A 22,695-nucleotide genomic window follows, 5' to 3' on the forward strand; every position below is an offset into this window, starting at 1 on the left:
TGCAACTGGGATGTCGTGCCTGTATCTTAAACACATAAAACTAACATTTAAAGGTAAAAGCAAATAAAGCATTTCACCTTAAATATGTCACTGACATATACAAACACTCAAGTGCACATATTGACTTACTAAGGGAAGCTAAATATAAGACTGATCCACTACTGACAGGATCCTCATTGTGTCTACAGCGCTGTTCAAGCACATTCATCTGAAAGGCAAACAGCTGTTCACCACCTTTATTTTCAGTGGAGTGAACTACGGTAATTGTATTTTAACATGAAAACTACAGCAGCCACACTGCAGCTGAAGCTATAAAGACTACTTTTAGTTTTAGGACGTTGCAAAAACAGCAAATTGGGCAGGAGTGGAAATGGAAGATGGGGTCATTAGTAAACAACAGCAGAGAGTATGACTAACCACACCTACGGGAAGGTGCATCACACCAATTAATGACTTTTACCTGCAGGAACAAGGCTACAAAGCACTAGTCTAATCATCACACACTGTAAGCGACTACCCTGCCCGCTGTACCAACCATGGTGCCTGGGCACAATGAACACGGGGTCATCGGGCACCGGGAGGAAGGGGAAGTGCGACAGCTGGTCAGCCTCATCATCCAGGCTGGCCACAGCAGATGAGGCAAGGGCATTGGCGTGCTCAGACAGCGTGTCCAGCACTTTGCCATTCATATAGCCGCTCATCAGGTAGCGGACCAACTCTATCTTACGAGTATGGTCTGGATTTGGATTTTTATCACATGATCGAGTAAAAAAATCAGAGGGAAGCAAAAAATGAAAGAAAAGCGGAAGGAAATGTGAATCATGCTGATATAACAAAATAGGATGATGGTGAGAGGCTTCAATATCGTAAAGAAAAAAGCCTTACCAGGTTTAGACAGCGGCATTGGAATTGGATAGTATTTCCTGGAAGGTGTTGGAGGACTGTTGGAACGAATGAGAACTTTAAAGTAAAGAAAATCACTTCTTCCAAATGAATTACATGCTCCGTCACACACCTGATGAAGTCCTGGCCATGTTGATGTAGTGGGTGCTGTTGGTAATGGCCAAACACCTCAAACACAATAGGCTTGGTCTTGATGTACTCAATGAAAGACTCAGTCACCTCCACTGAAATCTGCTCGGGCAGTGAACAAAAATAAAGAATGAACCTGCATTTCACTGTTCAAATGTCTGCATGAATACTGTATTTACTTACATTTTGGACATGGTAAAATCCCAGAGGAGTGCCTTTGCCGGTGTTTTTCAAAGGCTCAGTGGAAAAAGCTTCATCGTGACGATGCAGGAAACTGAAAGAAAACAAATGTCAGCGCATCACTGACTTAAATATGTTCACAGACCTTTTCCTCGGAACCAACAATTACACGTTGCTGTTGAAAGGTAAAGTACTAGTCAAATACATGGCAATATTAAAAAATGTACTAGCTCACTTACGTCCACTAACATTTCAGCAACCATTTTTATAACAGCATATCTCATCAAGAGGAGATACTACACAAATGAAGCTTGGATATACTTTAGAGTAGTCAGTATACAGTTTTTATGGCAGTATTGTAAAGCTGTGATGTTCGCGGACGAGTCAAGTCTTTTGGACGGCTCTTTTAAATGAACAATTAGAACCGATTCGCATCGCAAGCCGTTCGTTTGCCATCTTAATACAAATTGAGCAGGCATATGTGTCCGGGTCAAAATACAGCAGTGTTTGGATTCACTTGTAAACACCAGGTAGAGAAATACAATTTTGCATTCACATTTTCACCTATTCCTAGTGGGTGTAACAGTTTTGTAGATACCGCGGTATTTTGGTTTCAACGTCTTCATAATAATACGCCTGACAGTATAAAAAAAAACTTGGTGTGTAGTTTTTTCCGCCGCTTTAAATAAACTACATCTACCAAAATCCTCTGCGCAGGGCGGGCCGCCAAGGTGGGGGCGTAGAAGGCTGCAAGCAGGAAGTGAAGTGTGTTCATAGTCGATGGGAGAAATTGTTTTTGTGGACATTTTCTGAAAAATGTCAACAAAATCTAATCATAACTATTTAATTTATGTTGCTAAAAACAGACATCCTGGCGAAAACAACCTCCTTGGCAGAGGTAAGATAGTATGCGTTCTGCAAAGCAATACTTGTGTCTCGGGTATTTCCAAGGCGACACAGAGCCAGCCGATCACATTGCAGTGCGCCAAAGGAAATCACCCCAAAAACTGTACATTGCGGGAAATACGAGTAAAGTGAAAAACTGCTTGATTAATCCTCAGTATATCCATCCATTTCCACCGCTTGTCTCTTTCGATGTCGCAAGCGGGCTGGATGGAGCCTGTCCAGCTGCTCTCGGGCGGAAGGCAGCGTACAACCTGGACAAGTCGCCACCTCATAAACCGTCACCCAAAAAATATATTTGAAGCCAGCAAAGCCAAACATCAGTTTGTGAAGTATTTACACTATTAAAAGTTAAATTGTTAATTAACTTTCTGAGAAACAGCATTTTCCAAACTGATGTAAACTTGTCCTCTGTGGAGGACACTTATTGTCAGAAAGTAAACGTTGAAAGACACTAAAGTGAACATTATTGTTTACACATGATGTTTACATTGCCACTTTAAAGACACTCAACTGTACGTTTTTTAAATATTTGCTTGAAACAGTGGATGTTCCTGCACAATTCTTTGCACTTAAATATTTATGTTTGTAGTAGTAAATATGTTTAGAATATTTGAGCATTATGTTTGTGTTCAATTACAGTAAGTGTGTTCCTCCTTAACATTCCTGTTACTTTATTTTACATTTTACCATTTTTTAGCCTTTTTTTATTTTTAACATATACCACAATAATATCATACTATGGACTAAATACTGTGATGATATCGTACCAGGAGATTTGACACAGTAACATCCCACACTTGTTCTAATTTTTATTTTATATTTTTATATATATATTTTTAATAGACTTTGTGCCGGTAAATACCGGTACAGATGGAAAGATCTGGCACATTTACATTTTTATATCCATTAATGGCCATTGTCCCATGTAACAAATAAATATATAGATTTGATATACATACAGGCATATTCCTTAAACTTAAAATAGTAATCTCATTGGTAATGCATATTGGATGGTATCACCCTATTGAATGTTAACAATGTAAACAAATCAAATTATAAATTTTTCAGAATAATTCCCACCAATCGAATATAAAGTGGTTTGAATTATTTTGATCCAAATCTTATTTTATAACTGCAACCATTGATTGTGTTCTTGATAAAAACAAATTATAGTCATCTCTTGCCACACCGCGACTCGAGCTTCAAATATTGCGGCTTCACCACATTGCTGATGTTTGGGGATATTTATATTTTTTAAATATATTCTACACTTTTTTGGTCGTAAATTAAGTATTTTTAAGCATAAAAACGGCAAAATTCACTAAAATATCAACACTAGAGTAGTATTGGTCACTAAAGGAGACCAAACCAATCAGAGCTTGCTGTTCAGTATTGTGGCCACTGATTGGCTCAACCTCAGACAGCATATTATTATATTGGATTAAAAGAGTGTAAAGGTAACTACAAGCTGTTATTTCATGTTTAGAGGGTTCTGATAATGTTGAAAAAAGTATTTAGAAGGTCGTAGTAAGCAGTTTCTTTATGTTCTAGCTTTGAAAATATTTGATTTAGAATTATTCCTAATTTTCAGAAATGAATCAATCAGTTAACAGCAATATACGAGGGACGACTGTACTTCTTAAAAAATGAGGAATATATCGAGCCAGTCTTTTGAACGACTCTTTGAAAGGAATGGTTCCTCAAGATCTGACTTCCTTGAAAGAGCCATGAATCCCATCTCTAAAATATAGATTTGATATCCACGGAACATGACTCAACTCACAGCTATTAATGCGGAAATAGCTGGCAACGCAAGTGAGAGGGAAGATGGAGGGAAGGTGAAGGAGTGTAAGGTGTCTAACATAAATCAGCTCCACCAGTGATGTCATCATGGAGGAGTGGAAGAGGATTCCAGGAACAACATGTGCAGCTTTGGTGAATCTCAACCCCAGGAGGGTTAATTAAGGCAGTGTTGCATTGACTAATCTAAGTAATATCATTATCAGTTTAATTTCTATAGTATTGTGCTATGAGAATGTATACATAATAAAATACTTGCTGAAATGTAAGGAGTTTAGATACTTAGACTTAGCCAAACTTTAATGATCCACAAGCGAAATTGTTCAACACAGTAGCTCAGTTACAATGATGGAAAGTGTAAGGATGGAAAGGACAATGCAGGTATAAATAGACTAATATAGCGATAAAAAAAAATCTAACATATATAAGAATATATACATATGTGTACAGAATAATATATATACAGATATTTTGTATTATGTCTACAACCTAATATAATATATCTGTATATATACAGTACAACATGTTCATATTATATTGTAAAAATCCGATGTCTTAGGTTTGTGTGTTTTTAATGTCACGAGACAATGTTTGCCACTCGCGTTGCTTCATTCAGACTTGGAGGATTACGGACTCACTTGAACTGGCAGAAGATGTCAGCGTACTCTGGAGGGATGGCGGTGGTCTGGAGCACAGTCACACGGAAGGTGAAAGTGCTGCCTATTTCCAACTGGCCGGGTAGACCGTCATCACAAGACATCTTGGTCTCCGGAATGTTATCCAGCTTGAGCTCTGAAGGGAAGGTTTGCACTTTAAATTGTGGTTTAAAATCTGCATGCAAATTGTTATCTAAGGCTAGAACCTTTTCTTTTTTTTTTACAAAGCTCATGATTTGTAGCACAGCACAACAGCTTTTGTGCACATCCTTAACTACGTCAGCCTCATTTCCATCACCAAACACTTTAACGTCCTATTTTGCATTCGACATGGCCATCTGCCAGGGTCGAAAGCTGTGTGGCAAAGAGTGAGTGTCTGGCAGTCGTACCCATGTCATTGATTCTGTTGAGCTCTTCTGAGGGGGTGTTGATCTCCGAACTCTGACCCTGGCCCTCCACAATGCGCAGTTCTTCCAGGGATAATCCAGAGTGAGTCATAACTGGGGATTGGTAATCATTCTGATGGGACAACAGGAAAAAAAAGGATGTTAGCATTTAGAAAGACAACAGAGAAGATATATATGTTTACAACACTTGTCATGTGACTCAGGGGCTTACTTTTGTGAAGTATTCATCATCAAAGGAGATCTTGGCAGTACCAGACTGTCTCACTCCAGACCCGTAGTCTGGGGCCTCCTCGTCAGCTGCAAAGAGACACATCATCCTCTTATCAGCATCTATCGGCAACACGGCACATTCAACCTCACACTGTGAATCAAAAGAAATGAACCCACAGGAGCGTTTTTGTGTTTTTTCTTGACACAACAGCCTATTTCTTTTTTTCTCCCCCCTTTGTTATGTGGGAAGGAGAGGGTTGAGTGGAGGAAGGTTCCACTATAAACTTGTTTTTTTTTTATCTGAGCATTGTAACTTATGTGTTGTACTGCACTGTTAATGCTGAAAATATTTACAAAAACAGCCTTTTTAGGATACATTTCACAGATTATTTCACAACTGAAACCAAGCGGTGCATAACGAGCAGAAAAGAATGTGAGTATGAAGACCAAGCTCATTAATTACTCACCAGCTATAGCCTGAACCCCCACACGCAGGAATCCTCGCACGTCACCTTTCTCTGTTACTATGGCAACACGGTGCACCAGCGGCACGGGGTAAAGCAGGTTGCTCAGGTACACGAAAGCTCTGCAAGTGAAAAAGGAAGAGTGTAAACACGTGAGCCTCTGCGGTGTTTTAAGTTAACAGCTGGATTAAAAGGATGTCCACACTTCTTAAAGATGTATTTTTTTGTCATTAAAAAGTGTTCATATGCAAATATTTCACTACAATCCATCTATTATTGCACTTTCAGAAGGGGTGATGCAGTAGAGATGATTATCAAAAGATGGTTTTATAGTGCCGCGTTCGTACAACCTTGTGTTTTGGCTAGTATGATTTGTTGTGTTGCTCCCTTGGCGGCCCACACTATCTCTACACTGCTCCCCTCCACCCCCTTCTCTGCGGGCCAATGGATATCAATCTGCAGAATGTCTGAAGTCATGGTGACGCAGGCAGGTAGTGGTTGCAGAGTCTGTCTGGCTGCGCTGCTCTGTGCATAGTGTCATTACCGACCTGATATTTAGGTCTTGGGAGGAGGCAAATTGTATCTGCATCACAATATATCAAAAATGTAACCGCAAGCATTGACAGCAAATACAAAATGAGTTAATACCTCAAACACAAATGTTAAAACAGAATCAATAAAAGATGATTAGCAAAACCAAAAGTAAAACAGGATTTAAGGGATTAATTGAAAAAAAAAAAAAGACAAGACGTGATCAATTTAAGACACAGCATATACATGAACATCATACACAGATGGAAGTTAACAGTCAACATTACCATGGCGACAAAGAATGACACGTCACAGTGGGAGATAGAGTGTGGGACAAAAGAATGGTGGCTTTTTTACTTTCTGTGCTTAGATGACACAGCAGGCTTGTGTGGAACATAAGTGTGACTAATCATATTTTCCTTTTTAGCAAGCCAATGCAGCAAGTCTCTTAGTGCTAGCCTTTATGTGCATGACATGGGAATGCCACCTCCATTCACCAACCTTCCCACCAGGATGAACCAGGGGGAGCGGTCATAGAACGGGTCCTGGCCGTCACTGAAGATGTCAGATCCCTCCTCCGTGCCGGCGTCTGAGCTGGTGTCGTCCACGAACGCCTCGTCGTCAATCAGGTCAGACATCTCGCTCTGGCGTTCGTCGGCCAGTTCGGTTATCTCCGAGTCGGTGGTGGAGAAGGTAGGCGAGGGCGTGCGGTCGGCCAGGTGCTCATTAACGCAACCGTTGAAGATGGGGGAGCTGAGAGGTGAGGTAGTTTAGGCACCAAGCAAAGGTCACAATACATATATTTGTAATTTAGGAATGAAAACAGAGCTACATGTTTTGTAGTTTGCTTATAATATATTTTTTTTATCAATGCTTATTTTCTTTCTTTTTTACAAATTGTATTTTTTTTCTCTTTGAATTGTGTGGATGAATAGTATTTTTGGTTTTCTTATGTCCGAAATAAAAATACATACAGTACATAAATGCAATAATTACAAATAGCAAGTAGCATTCACAACACCACAAATATGTTTTTCAAGAATTATTGACTAAATTATCTCATATATGTTGTCTGCAAGAGGAGCAAATGAAAAAATGACACATGATGTATTTTTCCATTGGTGTGAGGTGGTAGGGGTATCAGAATGACAATGGAAATTAAAATGAAAAAAATAACATACATGGCAAAAATAAACAACAAAATAACACACATGGTAAAAAAAAAAAAACATATTGCATCATGCATGACTATATACATGTTATATTAAAATGAATCAAATAAATAAATCACAACAGTATTTACATGAAAACCAAAGCACCAAACAAAACAACAAACAAATGTTTGTGATCACAACATGAGAAAAAAAAGACATAACATGATTTTTATGAAAAAGTGAAGTGAAGTGAAGTGAATTATATTTATATAGCGCTTTTCTCTAGTGACTCAAAGCGCTTTACATAGTGAAACCCAATATCTAAGTTACATTTAAACCAGTGTGGGTGGCACTGGGAGCAGGTGGGTAAAGTGTCTTGCCCAAGGACACAACGGCAGTGACTAGGATGGCGGAAGCGGGGATCGAACCTGCAACCCTCAAGTTGCTGGCACGGCCGCTCTACCAACCGAGCTATACCGCCCCACAGAAAAAGAACCAAACATAAATAGTGAGATATGGTTTTGGCCAAACAGAATGTGTAATTGTGCAACACGAATGAGGAATTGGGATGGAAGTGAAACTATGTGGACCCAGTTTAGGCTGACATTGTAAACTAGATGGCCATTGGCCACCAACACAAAACATGTCAAACAAGACCAAAAGCTAACAATTATATGACATATTAAATACAGTGGTACCTCTATTTAAGAGTGCGTCAACTTAAGAGTGTTTTGAGATAAGAGCTGTCTTTCGGCTAATTGTTATGCTTTAAATTACAAGCAACATTTATTGTTTCAAGCATCCCCACCATTAGCTAGCGTAGCAAATGTCATAGTGAACCCCTAAGATCCCCCCAAATATCTGGTCTTACTCGCTATAGTTAGCTTATAGCTAGAGATTGACATAACTTTGTTTTTCCAAGCATAAAAAGAAGACCGTGAGTGTGACAGACAGTGCTGAGTAGAAATATTGGATGATCCTATGAGGGTGGTAGCACTGCTGGTCTGCAACATACTAACGACACTCCGGGATGTAAAATAATAGCAAACACCTGCCATTTATCCATGAAAAAGCTGCTGATGGTGTGTTTGATGGAGAAACCGCTGGAAGGAGATACCGTAGAAGTCCACTCTCCAAGGTAAATACTGTGCAATATTGTTACTTAACTTCATCAAACTACTGTAGTTGTTTGTAAAACATTCTATTGTATTGTTTTTCATACAATATGCGTTATCTAAAAGTTTGTTTTTCCTTTCGGAAGGCATGTTACATGTTAAAATTGTGCTCTTTTTGGGGCCAAGCACATTTAACTAAATTAAATTAGCGATGATTTGATTGAAGTGTTTTAAGTTGAGAGCATCGTCACAGTACTAATTAAGCTTGTAAAATTAGGCTACTATTTAATATAAGACAATATATCTACTAATCTCTAATGTGGTTATTGTATGAATTATTGAGCTGTATTTTTGTATGTTCCAGTGTGTTACATACCTCCCCACAAGCTTAAACCAATGGAAGCGGTCATAGAAAGGGTCATTTCCAGTCAAAGTGCCTTCACCACACTCCTCCTGATGCGTGGAAGCCATTTCTCCTGCACGGTCATACATCTCCCTCATTTGGTCGAGGCGCTGCCTATACATCAACAATAATTACAAGTTCACACGAAGTAGAGAGAGACTAACGTGATGATACAAAACTAAATAGGTGGCTTGTCAGTACTTGAGTTTATCAAGGGACCAGTAGTGTGTTGCTCCATTCTTCAGGTCCTGAACTTCAACAGCCACCACCGTGCGAGGGAAAGTCCTGGAGTCACGTTCCTTCCCAGGTTCCGAGGGTAGCAGCTCAGGAGGCAGCGGAGAGTACAATGTGTCTGTCAACAAGACAAACTGGAACTGGACCTGAAAGATTGAGGGGAATGGTAAATAATATGGATCTTAAAATACATCCAAGTAGGTTTGATTTTTGTAGCAGTAGAATTGCATTGAAAGGTCAACTACAGATCAATTCTGTGCCTTGTGCTAAGGAGCAAAGCACTAAACCAGGGGTCGGCAACCCGCGGCTCCGGAGCCGCATGTCTTTGATCACTCTGATGCGGCTCAGCTGCATACTTACCGACCCTCCCGAATTTTACGGGAGACTTCCAGATTTCAGTGCCTCTCCCGGAAATCTCCCGGGGAAAACATTCTCCGATTTTCACCCGGACAACAATATTGAAGGCGTGCCGTGATGGCACTGCCTTGAGCGTCCTCTACAACCTGTCTTTGCGTTTGCCTTTTCACCATACTATCTGCGTGCCGGCCCAGTCACATGTTGTATGCGGCCTCTGCTTATACACGTAAGTGACTGCAAAGCATACTTGGTCAAAACCCATACAGGTCACACTGAGGGTGGCCGTATAAACAACTTTAACACTCTTACTAATATGCGCCACACTGTGAATTCACACCAAACAAGAATGACAAACACATTTCGGGAGAACATCCGCACCGTAACACAACATAAACACAACAGAACAAATACCCAGAATCCCATGCATCCCTAACTCTTCCGGGCGACTTTATACACCCCCGCTAGCAAAAACCGACGCACGAAGGGGGGGGGAATTTGGTGGTAGCGGGGGTGTATAATGTAGCCCGGAAGAGTTAGGGATGCAAGGGATTCTGGGTATTTGTTCTGTTGTGTTACGGTGCGGATGTTCTCCCGAAATGTGTTTGTCATTCTTGTTTGGTGTGGGTTCACAGTGTGGCACATATTAGTAAGAGTGTTAAAGTTGTTTATACGGCCACCCTCAGTGTGACCTGTATGGCTGTTGACCAAGTATGCCTTGCAGTCACTCATGTGTGTCTGCAGAAGCCGCATACAACATGTAACTGGGCTGGCACGCTGTTTGTACAGGTTGTAGAGGGCGCTAAAGGCAGTGCCATCACGGCACGCCCTTATTATTGTTGATAGGGTGAAAATCATCAGACAATCGAGAGAATAGTTGCCCTGAAATTCGGGAGTCTCCCAGAAAAATCGGAAGGGTTGGCAAGTATGACGCTGTGAAGCGCCATTCATATAAAACTCGCTATGTGCTATGTATAAACCAGGGGTCTCAGCCATGCGGCCCGCACCTTAATATGAAAATTGAATGTTCGTGCGGCCCGCGTGTCTGAGACCCCTGGTTTATACATAGCACTAAGCAAAAAAAAAAACTTTGTATGCAGTGTTATTTCATTTTAAATTTCAAAAGAGTTTTGTGGCTCCCATTGTTTTCTTTAATTTGTGAAACGGATCAAAATGGCTCTTTGAGTGGTAAATCAAATCAAATCAAATCAACTTTATTAAGGCTGCCGACCCCTGCACTAAACCAATTCAAACCACTGGATATAAATTATATACACGACAAAAGCTAAGATAAATGTCGCTGACGCACCGCAGCCGTGTCCACTATGAATCACTTCACGCTTTGAAGGAGACACGGCTATCAATCACACTGATCTCCTGATGAGAAAACCAGTGTTTGATTTGTGGCAAATTAAGTTTTTCAGCGCCCAGTAGGGATGATTTAAAGAAAGGGTGTGGAAACTACAGCCTGGGGGCCATATATAACTTGCCATGCAATTCTAAAAAACAATAAAACCTCAGTTAAAAATGTTGGGTAATTTTTTGTCCTTTCAGCTAATTTTTTGCTGGTTTTTTTGCTAAACCTTGGTTGTATTACTCCAAATAGAATATTTTTTTCTCCTTAGAAAGCTTTTTTCATGTTTAGTTTTAATGTTTTTACTTCAAATTCTTTCATGCATCAAAAATATACTGAGAAATCATTTTTGCCCAATAAAGCAGTGCCAGGACAAAAACATCATTGTTTTTCTGCATTAAATAGAAAACATGTCATGTTTTTATATATTTTTTATTTTAACCCTTTGAATGGCCATTTGACCTAAACACGTCATTTTCAAAATGTTTTGTTTGGAATTAGGTGAGACAATTTTGGACAAGTTTTTCTCAGTAAAATAAAACAACATAATTAGGTGGAATTGGCATTCAAATAGGTAAATACAATAACAAAAATATGACACGTTAGCTGTTTATTTTTCGGACTAAAGTTGCTTGGGAGATTTGAAAAAAAAAATTAATCCAAAAATATTTTATACACTCTTTGCTCCCAGAGGACTTTTTCATCCAGGCACTACTCTACTGCTAATAAATTATGTATGCCCCAAAGCAGGGGTCTGCAACCTTTACTATGAAGAGACATTTTGAAGAAAAATAGTACAGAGCCGGAAGACGTAACACAGCTCGTAAACTTTTGAAAGTTTTCATCTTTTTATTTTACAGGAAAATAATTCTGTTCATGTTAAACTAAACTCTATTTTTTTCCTTTTCGGCAAGTATTCATGGTTAGCTTACGCAAGGTGTTGCACACTCGAGAAGCTTGACTGAACAGAAAGGCTTCCAGTCTGTTTTACTTGCTTTCCTAGCGCTTCATAACTCAGCCTGTGCGTGATCACGGCCTCACAGATAGTCAAAATACATACAATTATTTTTTTAAATTCAAACATTTCTCAAGATGAGAAGAAATCTGAGGGAACCACAACATGGAGGCAGAAGAGCTGCGAGTTGCAGATCCCTGCCCCAGTGGGTTAAAAACCCCAACATATTTAACCTACAGATGTCCTTACAAGCCTATCTTCCTCATATTCCTTCAAATATTTCATCTGCATATATCAAAAAAACAAAAACGTGTTTACTAATTCTGATTCAAAGGGTACGGTTTGTGCAATGTATCAAACATACTGTATCCATACATCACGATACATCAAGAATCTTAATGGACAGTGGAATCATTAGGATATATATATATATATATATATATATATATATATATATATATATATATATATATACTAATAGGCCATTTCTCTTACTTTTTTCTTTAATTCTACACTGATGGCGTTGGCTTCCTTCAGATAGACGGCGTTCCCCCAAAGTTGGTCCCGGAGTGACGTAAACTGGTGGAACCTCCACTTCCTGAAGGCCCACTGAGCCAGCTCGAACTCGTGCTGAGTCCACGGCACTATGGGAAGTCGGGAGATAATGCATCCATGAATAATAACAATACTGCCAGGAAGCCCAGAGGATACATCTGGTAGATTATGTGTTGATAAAACTCCAATGTTGTTGCAGTCAGGAAATAGGTATTATTTCGCACGCACGCACGCACACACACACACACACACACACACACACACACACACACACACACACACACACACACACACACACACACACACACACACACACACACACACACACACACACACACACACACACACACACACACACACACACACACACACACACACACACACACACACACACACACACACACACACACACAAAAGGTCAGTTTTAATTTCTCTACTTTAACTTAAGAGAGCTAGTCTACTGAATCAATGCCATTTGTGTCCCCAGGCAACAAAATGTATGAATACACATTAAAAAATAACTTTTATATTAAGCAACATGTCCTGCACATTTATCTGTTTGCATATTGCATATTTCCATCATTTTCTACTGATTTACCCATTTGCTCTTTTATTACACTTTATTCGTGTTTTTTTGTAATTATATTTTTAGAATGTGCAGAGGGTTGTTAAAATGTTTTGCTTTGGGCCGTAAATTGCCTGAAAATAATGTATGTTAGTAAAAATGTATTTGTTCTTTCTGTTTGAACAGAAAAAATATACAGGTATGTTCTGTATATAATTGGACCTATTTTATTTATTGTCTGATCATGCAACAAATACAATACTACATATTGTATCACAACAATGTTTTTGTAGAAATAGATATACTTAAATATTTGCTTATGTCACCTCGACTTATGATTTCCAAGTAAGTTATCCATCAGTTTGTACATAGAAAAACTTCTAATCAATGTGTAATAATATCATGAGGCGATTATACATTTACAGTGCATCCGGAAAGTATTCACAACGCTTCTCTTTTTCCACATTTTGTCATGTTACAGCATTATTTCAAAATGGAATACATTCATTTTGTCCTCAAAAGTCTACAGACAAAACCCCATAATAACAATGTGAAAAAGCATTAAAATTTGTTGAAAAAAACAACACATGTACATAAGTATTCAGACCCTTTGCTCAATACTTTGTCGACGCACCTTTGGCAGCGGTTTCGCCCATTCCTTTTTGCAGCACCTGTCAAGCTCCATCAAGTTGAATGGGAAGCATTGGTTTTCATCCAGGATGTCTCTGTACATTGCTGCATTCATCTTTCCCTCTATCCTGACTGGTTTCTCAGTTCTTGCCGCGGAAAAACATCCCTAAAGCATGATGCTGCCACCACCATGGTTCACTGTGGGGATGGTATTGGCCTGGTGATGAGCGGTACCTGGTTTCCTCAAAACATGATGCCTGGCATTCACACCAAAGAGTTTAATCTTTGCCTCATCAGACCAGAGGATTTTGTTTCGTATGGTCTGAGAGTCTTTCAGGTAAATGTTGGCAAACTTTTGACTAAGAAATGGCTTCCGTCTGACCGCTATACCACACAGGCCTGATTTATGGATTGCAGCAGAGATGGTTGTCCTTCTGGAAGGTTTCCTCTCCACAGAGGAATACTGTAGCTCTGACAGAGCAGAGTGACAATCGGGTTATTGGTCACCTCCCTGACTAGACTAAGATTATGCAGCAATGTACAGAGGCATCCTGGATGAAAACCAACACTTCCCATCCAACCTGATGGAGCTTGAGAGGTGCTGCTAAGAGGAACGGGCAAAGGAGTGCGTGAAACTGCCCAAAGATAGGTGTGCCAAGTTTGTGGCATCGTATCCAAAAAGACTTGAGGCTGTAAATTCTGCCAGAGGTGTATCAACAAAATATTGAGCAAAGGCTATGGATACTTGGGGGACGGCGTGGCGCAGTGGCAGAGTGGCCGTGCACAACCCGAGGGTCCCTGGTTCAATCCCCACCTAGTACCAACCTCGTCATGTCCGTTGTGTCCTGAGCAAGACACTTCACCCTTGCTCCTGATGGGTGCTGGTTAGCGCCTTGCATGGCAGCTCCCTCCATCAGTGTGTGAATGTGTGTGTGAATGGGTAAATGTGGAAGTAGTGTCAAAGCGCTTTGAGTACCTTGAAGGTAGAAAAGCGCTATACAAGTACAACCCATTTATCATTTATCATTTACATGTGATGTTTTATTTTTAATCCATTTGCTAATTATTTTAAAACAAAAACTTTTCACATTGTCATTATGGGGTAGTGTCTGTAGAATTTTGAGGACAAAAATGAATTTAATCCATTATGGAATAATGCTTTAACAATAAAATGAGGAAAAAGTGAAGCGCTGTGAATACTTTCTGGATGCACTGTACATCCATATTCATTCAGTGTTACGAGTGGGCCTCTGAAAGCAGCCATAACTGCTATGTGGCCCTCAATGAAAATGAGTTTGACACCCGTGCCCTAACAAATAACACAACCCCCTCCATGGGGAATATTACACAAATTCAAGAGCAAGTTCACTCATTTATTTTCTGTATATGCGATGATATTGAAATATCAATAAAGTCTTGTTACATAAAACATTTTTTGGAAGTTATATTTAAAATGCAATAATTTGTTGAACCACTGTAAATTTACTCAGTGTCAACATGTTATTAGCATGAAGGCCATGTGGCTCGAGTCCATGCATTTGTTAATTCTACGCTTAACACTCATGCCTGTTACGGCTTAGGAACCTTGTCAAAAAAGAAATAAGGTTGCCTGATATGGGTTAATAAACATTTTAAGTAGTCAAATATGTATTATCAGATTTATAGTTCAACAAAAATTCACTTTAAGCTCCAACAAACCCAACCGAATATATAAACAAACCTTCTTCTTCCTCCTGCTCCTCGAGTTCTTCCTCATCAGGTGTTTCGGCAACCAGGGAACGAGTCTCAACCTGTTTTTGAAGTTCTTGCAGTTTACTCTCATATACCTGGATGACCACAGTGGAGAGGAAAAAGCACACAAATACATTTTGATCAGATCATCTTACTCGTCATAACTACAGCAGCAAAACATTAGTGTTCTTCAATATCTAAAATTTTTTTTTTAATTTCCAGTGAACACTATTTACTAATTTAGCACTAGATGTTGGAAAGAAAGGGTGTATCAGTGGAACAATGGCTTGCAGAGAAGTGAGGTCCTGTAGAGGCACAGTCAGCTATAATCCAATGAGGGGCGCCATCATCGTCATCATCATCATCATCATCGAGCGCAGGACAGCCTCCAGTCCTGGTGACCTCATAGTCTTTGTTCAGTGTCTTGAGGGAAGACAATGAATGCAGCCTTTTCATTTGTATTTGACCTCCTCCCTGCCTGTACTCCTACCAACAAACTGCAGCTTGTTGCCCTCAGTTGACACATTGAATCATTTTACTTGAATGGTTTGGGGCTCAAATCTCGATTGCAAAATAAAAAGAGCTCAAGAGATAAGGTTGTGGAGTATGACATTAAATCTAACATTGGCCTAAATCTGTCTGCTTTGCAGTTAAGTGATACTAAAAAGTAACATGTCTGTGTATTACCAATATTATTGAATATAACGCATAAAATAACTACACACTGTACAACTTTAATAACTTTAAATTCACCATATTTGGATAGGATTATTCTGTGGTAAATTGCACAATGGGACAACCGCAGATCCTACTCGACATAAGTCCCCTATTATGCAAAACTGACCAGTTAACTTAGGTGATTAATCACAAAAAATATCTCAATAATCATGTATATACACAGTTCAGCCACACAATTTATTTTGACTGTACATGTTCCTTTGCCATAACTGCGAATGGTTAACTGAAAGGCGGCACTAGTTGTCATAAGGTCATTGATCAGGGCAATGCATACGTCAGTGCAAAGACGAGTGAGGCAGACAAATTTCACTTCAAAATACACCCAAACGGAACTTGATAAAACAATTACTGTAGCAGGTTTTGGGCAAATAAATGACGTGCACATTAAAACATTTTCCTGGATAATATTCTGACAATAGTAATGTATATTGTCCAAACTTTAGGTTCTTTTGTAAATCAATCGAAAATATGTAAGCGAGTAATAACCTGTGATTAGTGTGTGGATGTGAGTGTGAATGTTGTCTGTCTATCTGTGTTGGCCCTGCGATGAGGTGGCGACTTGTCCAGGGTGTACCCCGCCTTCCGCCCGATTGTAGCTGAGATAGGCTCCAGCGCCCCCCGCGACCCCGAAGGGAATAAGCGGTAGAAAATGGATGGATGGATGGAATCATGGTTAATCCAAATTCAAGTGTGATTAATCAGATATAAAAATGTATCATTTGACAGCACTCATTTTGAATGATGCTATAGTAGTAATATGTTTATAAGCACCAAATGTGAGAAAATATCTCCCTCATTTATGTGCTCTACTTTTGAATATAGAGGTGTGCAAACTGTTGCTTTTTGAAGTTCTGGGTTTTTATGAGATCATGGATGAAAAACTTCCTATCTCGTGTACATGATACCCTGGGAACTGCCACTTTTTTTTAGCACTATCTGTCAGTCAACTCCAGATGTGGAAGCTCTCATTTATATCATTTTGTTTTCCTAAGTTAATAAGTTAACAGAGCATGACACTGTTGTTAAGATGTGATGTATACATATATGTATATATGCTGAAGCCTGATTACCTTTATAGTAGTGTCTATCAGAATTCAAGAGTTTTTCCAACCTTTGTGGCTAATAAAGTCAACAGACGTGCATTGAAAATGTTCTAGGTCAGTGACTACGTGTGGCTGCAATGTATTACTCAAGGAATTAAGGCAATTTCCAAAATTCACAATACTTGTTGTCTTACACGATTCCCCTAATTCCCAGATGACTCACCACTTAAAATAAGAATCCAATTCCATGGTTGTGTTTTGGTTGCGAAAATATGCAGCATCACTCCCATTTATAACAAATGCATGTGCTTGGAGCATGTCATTTTATTACAGTAATACTTTGCAAATGAGTCTCCAACAACACAGACATCGGTATATTCTTTCAAATACTGCGTACAACAATGTTTGCACCAAGTACGACTACCGTGAGGCAATTTGATTACGCAAAATCAAAACAGCAGATGTACAACAGACATGTATACTTCAAAATGTCAAAACATACGGTAAGTACACTGTACATTGGATATTTTATTCCAGTTTACCTGGCAGCTATTGGCACGAGTGCAAACATTAAAGATAGCCATTTTGACTTACAAATTTAAGGAGATGTAAGTTGTTGCATGCAAAAGATAGTCAGCGCAGGGCAGGGAGACTACAAGTGTTGCATAAGCCATTGTTATATCATTTGGTTTCTGTTACAGCGTAGTTAAGGCATAGTAAGGATAACTTGAAGACACTGATAGGCAGAGTTACTGCTAGTAGGCACTGGCTAAACATTCAACTGTTTTATTAAGGCTACATAGGGTTCAACATTGTGTACTATATGATGCATTTAAAAACAGTGGTCAACACCCTTTTCCCTTCAAGATGTTTATGGCAAGTCTTTGGGAACAATGAGGAAGACTGACAACATCCGTCATTAGGTAAATGCTCATCTTAAGTCTGTTCATCATGGGCCCTCATTAAAAATGAAGATTGTATGAAAAGAAAACATAATGAGGTAAACTAAGCGCATATACTGTAGTTTTTACAGGGAGAGAAGACATTTGAGACAGTTTTCTAAAATATAAGATAATTGGATATCAGATTTGATAGTGCCTTTCAAAACATTACCTCATTATAAAAAGCATCAAAAAGAGAAGTATACAATTACTTGTAAAAAAACAAACAACAGGTAGCATGTTCATTCTCACATGCTCTATGCTTCATGTGTTGCCAATTTTTGTTTTTTTGTTTTACCTAACTGTATCATTTAATGAAGGCCTGCACTAAGCTACTAACTGCACTATGTGTCCACAACTGATAAGAAGGTGCAAAATAGTTTACTACTTACTTGCATATTAAAATTCCACCACAAAAACATTACCAAGCAAGCTGCAGACTACTAAATCAATGTATTATAATAATGGATCTACGGTCATAGTTCAAGGCAATGGAATTTAGCCTAAAACCTTGTGCATAAGAACCAAACTCAAAAGCAATCAAAGAAGACATAAATGAGCACTTTTCAAGTTGTGCATTGAAATACGCTTTTTTCATTGACTCCTTTTTAGAGAACACCTCTATTGCATGAGCCGCTGTTTCCTATAGACGCCAGTTGTGTGGTGTACAAAAACTGGGTTTCTAATTAGCGCTTAACAGCCATGGCTGTCAGATACCTCTGGATTTGAAGCACCATCCGTAAGTGATCAGCAGCTTTATCTACCTCTGCATAAACTTTAAAATGCTGGTTGCGGTATTAATGCTAGCTGAGCATTTTCCTTTCCACTTTATCACGCATCCCCAAAATTATTTTGGGAACATCAATAAGCTATGAGTTTTCTAATTTAGGAAATAATAGCCTCTCTCCAATTAATACTTGCTTCCCCCATTGCGGTTTAGGTACAGTAAATACAGTTATAATTAGAGCATTTACACAACATAATATTTTCAATCAAACTGAGGTTCAAAGGCATTCATAACAATATGAATAAATTTAATTTGACCATTCTGTTGCATGGTTAAAGGGAAGAGATAGGTGCAAAGGGATTTTGGGGTCTACATTTGTGCACTACAGCAAATAAACTGACACTTCTGTGTTCATACTGAAGAGGCTACACATAATTAGAAATTAAAAACAATAACAATTAAATGGCAAATATGTAAACAATGAACGTGAACCATGAAGACACATTTGGCAAATCAAAAGTATGACTGAATGAACAGTGATCATGGCATGCGTATTGTGATAAAATAGTATGACAATGATGAAGTATCACTTTTATAATACATACATGTTTGGATCAACCAATAACAGCCTTTGTATGTGCAGTTGTGATCTGTAATGTTTTTTCCTACTAGAATGAATTTAAATTCTAAACCACTGTCTCTCTGTTTGCTTTCAGATTTGGGGCAGACATTTGCCTGCGCATGCGAGGGGGGGCCTGAAAGTTAATTGGATGGTTGGCATGGTTAGGCTGATGGTACAGCTGGTAGCCATTGAAGCTGCCATCCATGTACATTGTGCTATTATAGTGGCATGGCTGCTGGTGGAGAGGTTGGGGGTAAAGAGGCTGGTTCTGGTGGTGGTGGCGGGGCTGGTAAAAAGCCTGTGTGTACCTCTGGCTGGCGTCAGGCTGCTGCAGGTGCTCTGTGGAGCCTGAAGGCTGCTGACGGGTATTAAAAGAGTTGCTGCGGCCTCGTTCGTGGGGCTGTTGATGGTGGTTATTCCTATAGTTGTGTCTCTGACCCTGGTTTAATACCTGCTCAAAAGGTTTGTTTTGCCACTGGACTGATGGACTTGGCAATGGAGGAGTGAACTCTACTACAGAAGCAGCTATCTTTTCCTGAAGCTGTGCCCCATCTGCAACCTGGTTTTCAGTTTCTTCCTCCTCTACAGCTTCTTTTGGCACTTTTAGCTCAATGACCTTCTCATCTGTGATAATGATATGGGTGCCAGGGCTCCACGAGTTGCGGTGTTTGGGGTTACTCTTGAAGGGGAAACGGAGCTTTCGGTCTTCTGGCGGTATGAATCGGTGCGGCCCAGCCTGGCGGCGGAGCTGCTTGGAGATCTCTTGTTGCTGGAGGTTCTTAAGGCGCAGCTGCTCTTGGCGTATCCAACGCATGTGGCCTCGTTTTAGGGGGGAGTCATCGCCTGCACTTTGGCCCGCTTGGGATTCTCCATTCTCTGCATCTGATGTTTCAGGCACAGGTGGTTGAGGGCTCAGAGTACTCTCCGTGCTAGGTGGAGATTCTGTACTAGGTCTCTCTTGACCCTCCGGTGTGATGAGTGGAAGCACTTTCTCCATTTTCACCATCTTATTCCTGAGAGCACGGATCTCCTCATCCTTCATGTTGTTCTGTTTCTTCACCTCATGCAAGATGTCCTCAAGCTTATCAATATGCACCTTAAGCTCATCCATGACAACCCCGCCTGCTCGAGAGCCATTGGTGATCACGTCCTCAATACGTTCATCGCCAACCCCCACGGTATCCCAAACATCCCGAGCCACAGCCCTCCATGAGTCCCGCTCGTTGGGGTCCTTCTTACGATAGCTGGCGCAAAGCTCCTTCATTTTCACAATGGCAAGAGCTTCAATTTCCTGCCGTGTGTGGCGGAAATCGTTGAGAGCTACTTCATAGCAGATTTCTTTGACCGCCTGGATCTTCAAGTCAGAGACGGTCACCCACTTGGAGTCCTTGGTGATGCGGCGCCGCTGCGGGATCTGGTACATTTTAACAGGCTCTCTTCTCTTACCACTGCTGGGTAATCCACACTTTTTCACTATAGTTTGCAGTTTGCTGGGGGGCAGCTTTTCTCTCAAGGAGGTGATCAGTCTCCAGCTCTCCTCACAAGACCTCTTATCTGAGTCATCCCCACTATCAGAGTCGCCATCCTTGAAAGAACAACACAGGAAACAAACCAAATGGTGCCCCCCAAAAAAGGAGAAATTACAATGTGAAATCAAAAAAAGAATGAAAGATGTTTTTAAAAAAATAAGAATGAATACAAACGTATGAATATGCAACATGGGAAATCAGAATGTCCATAACTCAGGGCAGTTTATACGAGTTTTGAAAGGAACCTTAACAATGTTATCTAAATACAGTGGTGCCTCATTTTTTGTATGCACCGGCTTTCTATAAATTCGGTTTTCAAGGAAAAGGATCGCCATAAATAAGTCTTGTTTTTTCTATACCGTCTGTTATCGTACGGTATAATATATCGCACGGAATGACCTAAACAACATCACTAATCAATTTGCTCGCATATCATATCGTTGGTGACTCAGTCTTATCGTGTCATTAATAAACGACATGAGTGCAACGTGCCTGTTATCCTGCTTTCAACTCCCACCAAGGAATAATTCTCCACGAGCTCAGTCGCCCCTCTATGTCGTCATCACCGGCTGACCTTTAGTTATTTGCTAACACAGGTTTCTGCTTTTTCATTGAGTATGCTTCAAAATAAACCACTATGAGGCTAAAGAAAGGTGCAAGTGTCAGCACTCCGATAAAAATATAAGGTACAACATATGTATAATAGGTATAAAAAAAAGTGAGAAGCACTATTGAATTAAAGAAAAAATTTGTAGCAAAAAACAGGTGGCTATCCCTTCCCCTCCTCCTTCGCCACTCATCGCCTTCTTTGCTATCAAGAGTATTGAATAAAAGCTAAGTGATGTTTTATGTTAATTTATCCATTTCATTTGTCATTTATTTGTATTTACAAATGTTTTCTGTAAGTGTAACTCTTTATATTATATGAAATGTGTTTTGTATTCAATGTTTGGGTGTTTGGAACTGATTAATTGGATTTACATTATTTCTTAAGAGAGAAATTTTTGACAGACCCTGTGGAACGGATTAATAACAAACACAGAGGTACACCACTGTAGTTTGCATACATCATTACTTTACCAGATGTATGGCAACATGCACCATCATTCAAAGTAGAATGATATAATTTACAATATAATAAACAAAAAAACAGTGGCTTCCATTGACTTTCTTCTATTTCAAGTCTAAGATTTTTTCGTGGACATATACATTTTATAATTTGACATGGAAACAATCTGAAAGATTGTAGTGACAAATAATGTTGCTAGCATCCCTAAATTGGCAGTCTAAGCTTTAACAATACTGCTCCCAATGTTGCATATTGATATTGAAAGTAAAAGCTGATTTAAATAATGAGCAAAGAAATATCAACAGAGAATAGTAGCCGCTGATTGGAGCCCTTTTTTATTGTTCTGTCAAATTCCTCTCCAGAGAGTAGTTATTGGAGAACATGCTACTTGCAGATAGCTTGCATGCATGTCACTTTTGGAGCTTTCCCCATTCAGTCCATAGGGGTTCAGCATTTTTTAGTATTAGCGGTGAGTTAGAAGAGAGTGTTCTTGCAGCTGAATAGAAAGCCAGAAGAGAATGTTACAAGAGACTGTGGTGAAGGTAAGTGTTAATCCACTACAAAAAAATGTTAGTAGAAAAATGGAATGCAGTTTCTCATTTTGGTAGACAAATAACATTACAGATCACAACCACTAGGGTGTACCGGTATATATTTTAGGTATTGCATATTATAGTAAAGAACTGACTAGAACTGTACGAAAAATGTTCCGTCACTGAAATTTTGGAGCCTAACACCTGTTGCTATAAGCCATGAGAGATGATGCTGGAGGTCTGTAATACATCGATTC

At 39.5% G+C, this 22,695-nt stretch overlaps 1 protein-coding gene across 13 annotated transcripts in view; it reads right to left on the reverse strand.

Moving 5' to 3' along the window:
* kif1b (kinesin family member 1B) overlaps nt 1-22,695 on the reverse strand; it is a 106,927-nt gene that overhangs the window by 17,567 nt on the left and 66,665 nt on the right. For 6 of the 13 annotated variants that reach the window (XM_061976656.1, XM_061976631.1, XM_061976640.1 and 3 more), the window contains 13 exons: nt 15,226-15,331; nt 12,251-12,399; nt 9,060-9,238; nt 8,832-8,972; nt 6,688-6,939; nt 5,659-5,777; nt 5,193-5,278; nt 4,964-5,093; nt 4,557-4,710; nt 1,216-1,306; nt 1,016-1,134; nt 886-941; nt 536-736 (listed from right to left, as the gene is read on the reverse strand). In XM_061976656.1, coding sequence (XP_061832640.1) covers nt 536-736; nt 886-941; nt 1,016-1,134; nt 1,216-1,306; nt 4,557-4,710; nt 4,964-5,093; nt 5,193-5,278; nt 5,659-5,777; nt 6,688-6,939; nt 8,832-8,972; nt 9,060-9,238; nt 12,251-12,399; nt 15,226-15,331 — 1,783 coding nt within the window. Of the gene's footprint in view, nt 1-535; nt 737-885; nt 942-1,015; nt 1,135-1,215; nt 1,307-4,556; nt 4,711-4,963; nt 5,094-5,192; nt 5,279-5,658; nt 5,778-6,687; nt 6,940-8,831; nt 8,973-9,059; nt 9,239-12,250; nt 12,400-15,225; nt 15,332-16,641; nt 20,893-22,695 lie in introns of those variants that run through there. The other 7 variants (XM_061976701.1, XM_061976682.1, XM_061976673.1 and 4 more) reach the window with 4 other exon arrangements.

The sequence above is a fragment of the Nerophis lumbriciformis genome, linkage group LG01 (genome assembly GCF_033978685.3).
Source record: "Nerophis lumbriciformis linkage group LG01, RoL_Nlum_v2.1, whole genome shotgun sequence".
Classification (NCBI taxonomy): Eukaryota; Metazoa; Chordata; class Actinopteri; order Syngnathiformes; family Syngnathidae; genus Nerophis; species Nerophis lumbriciformis.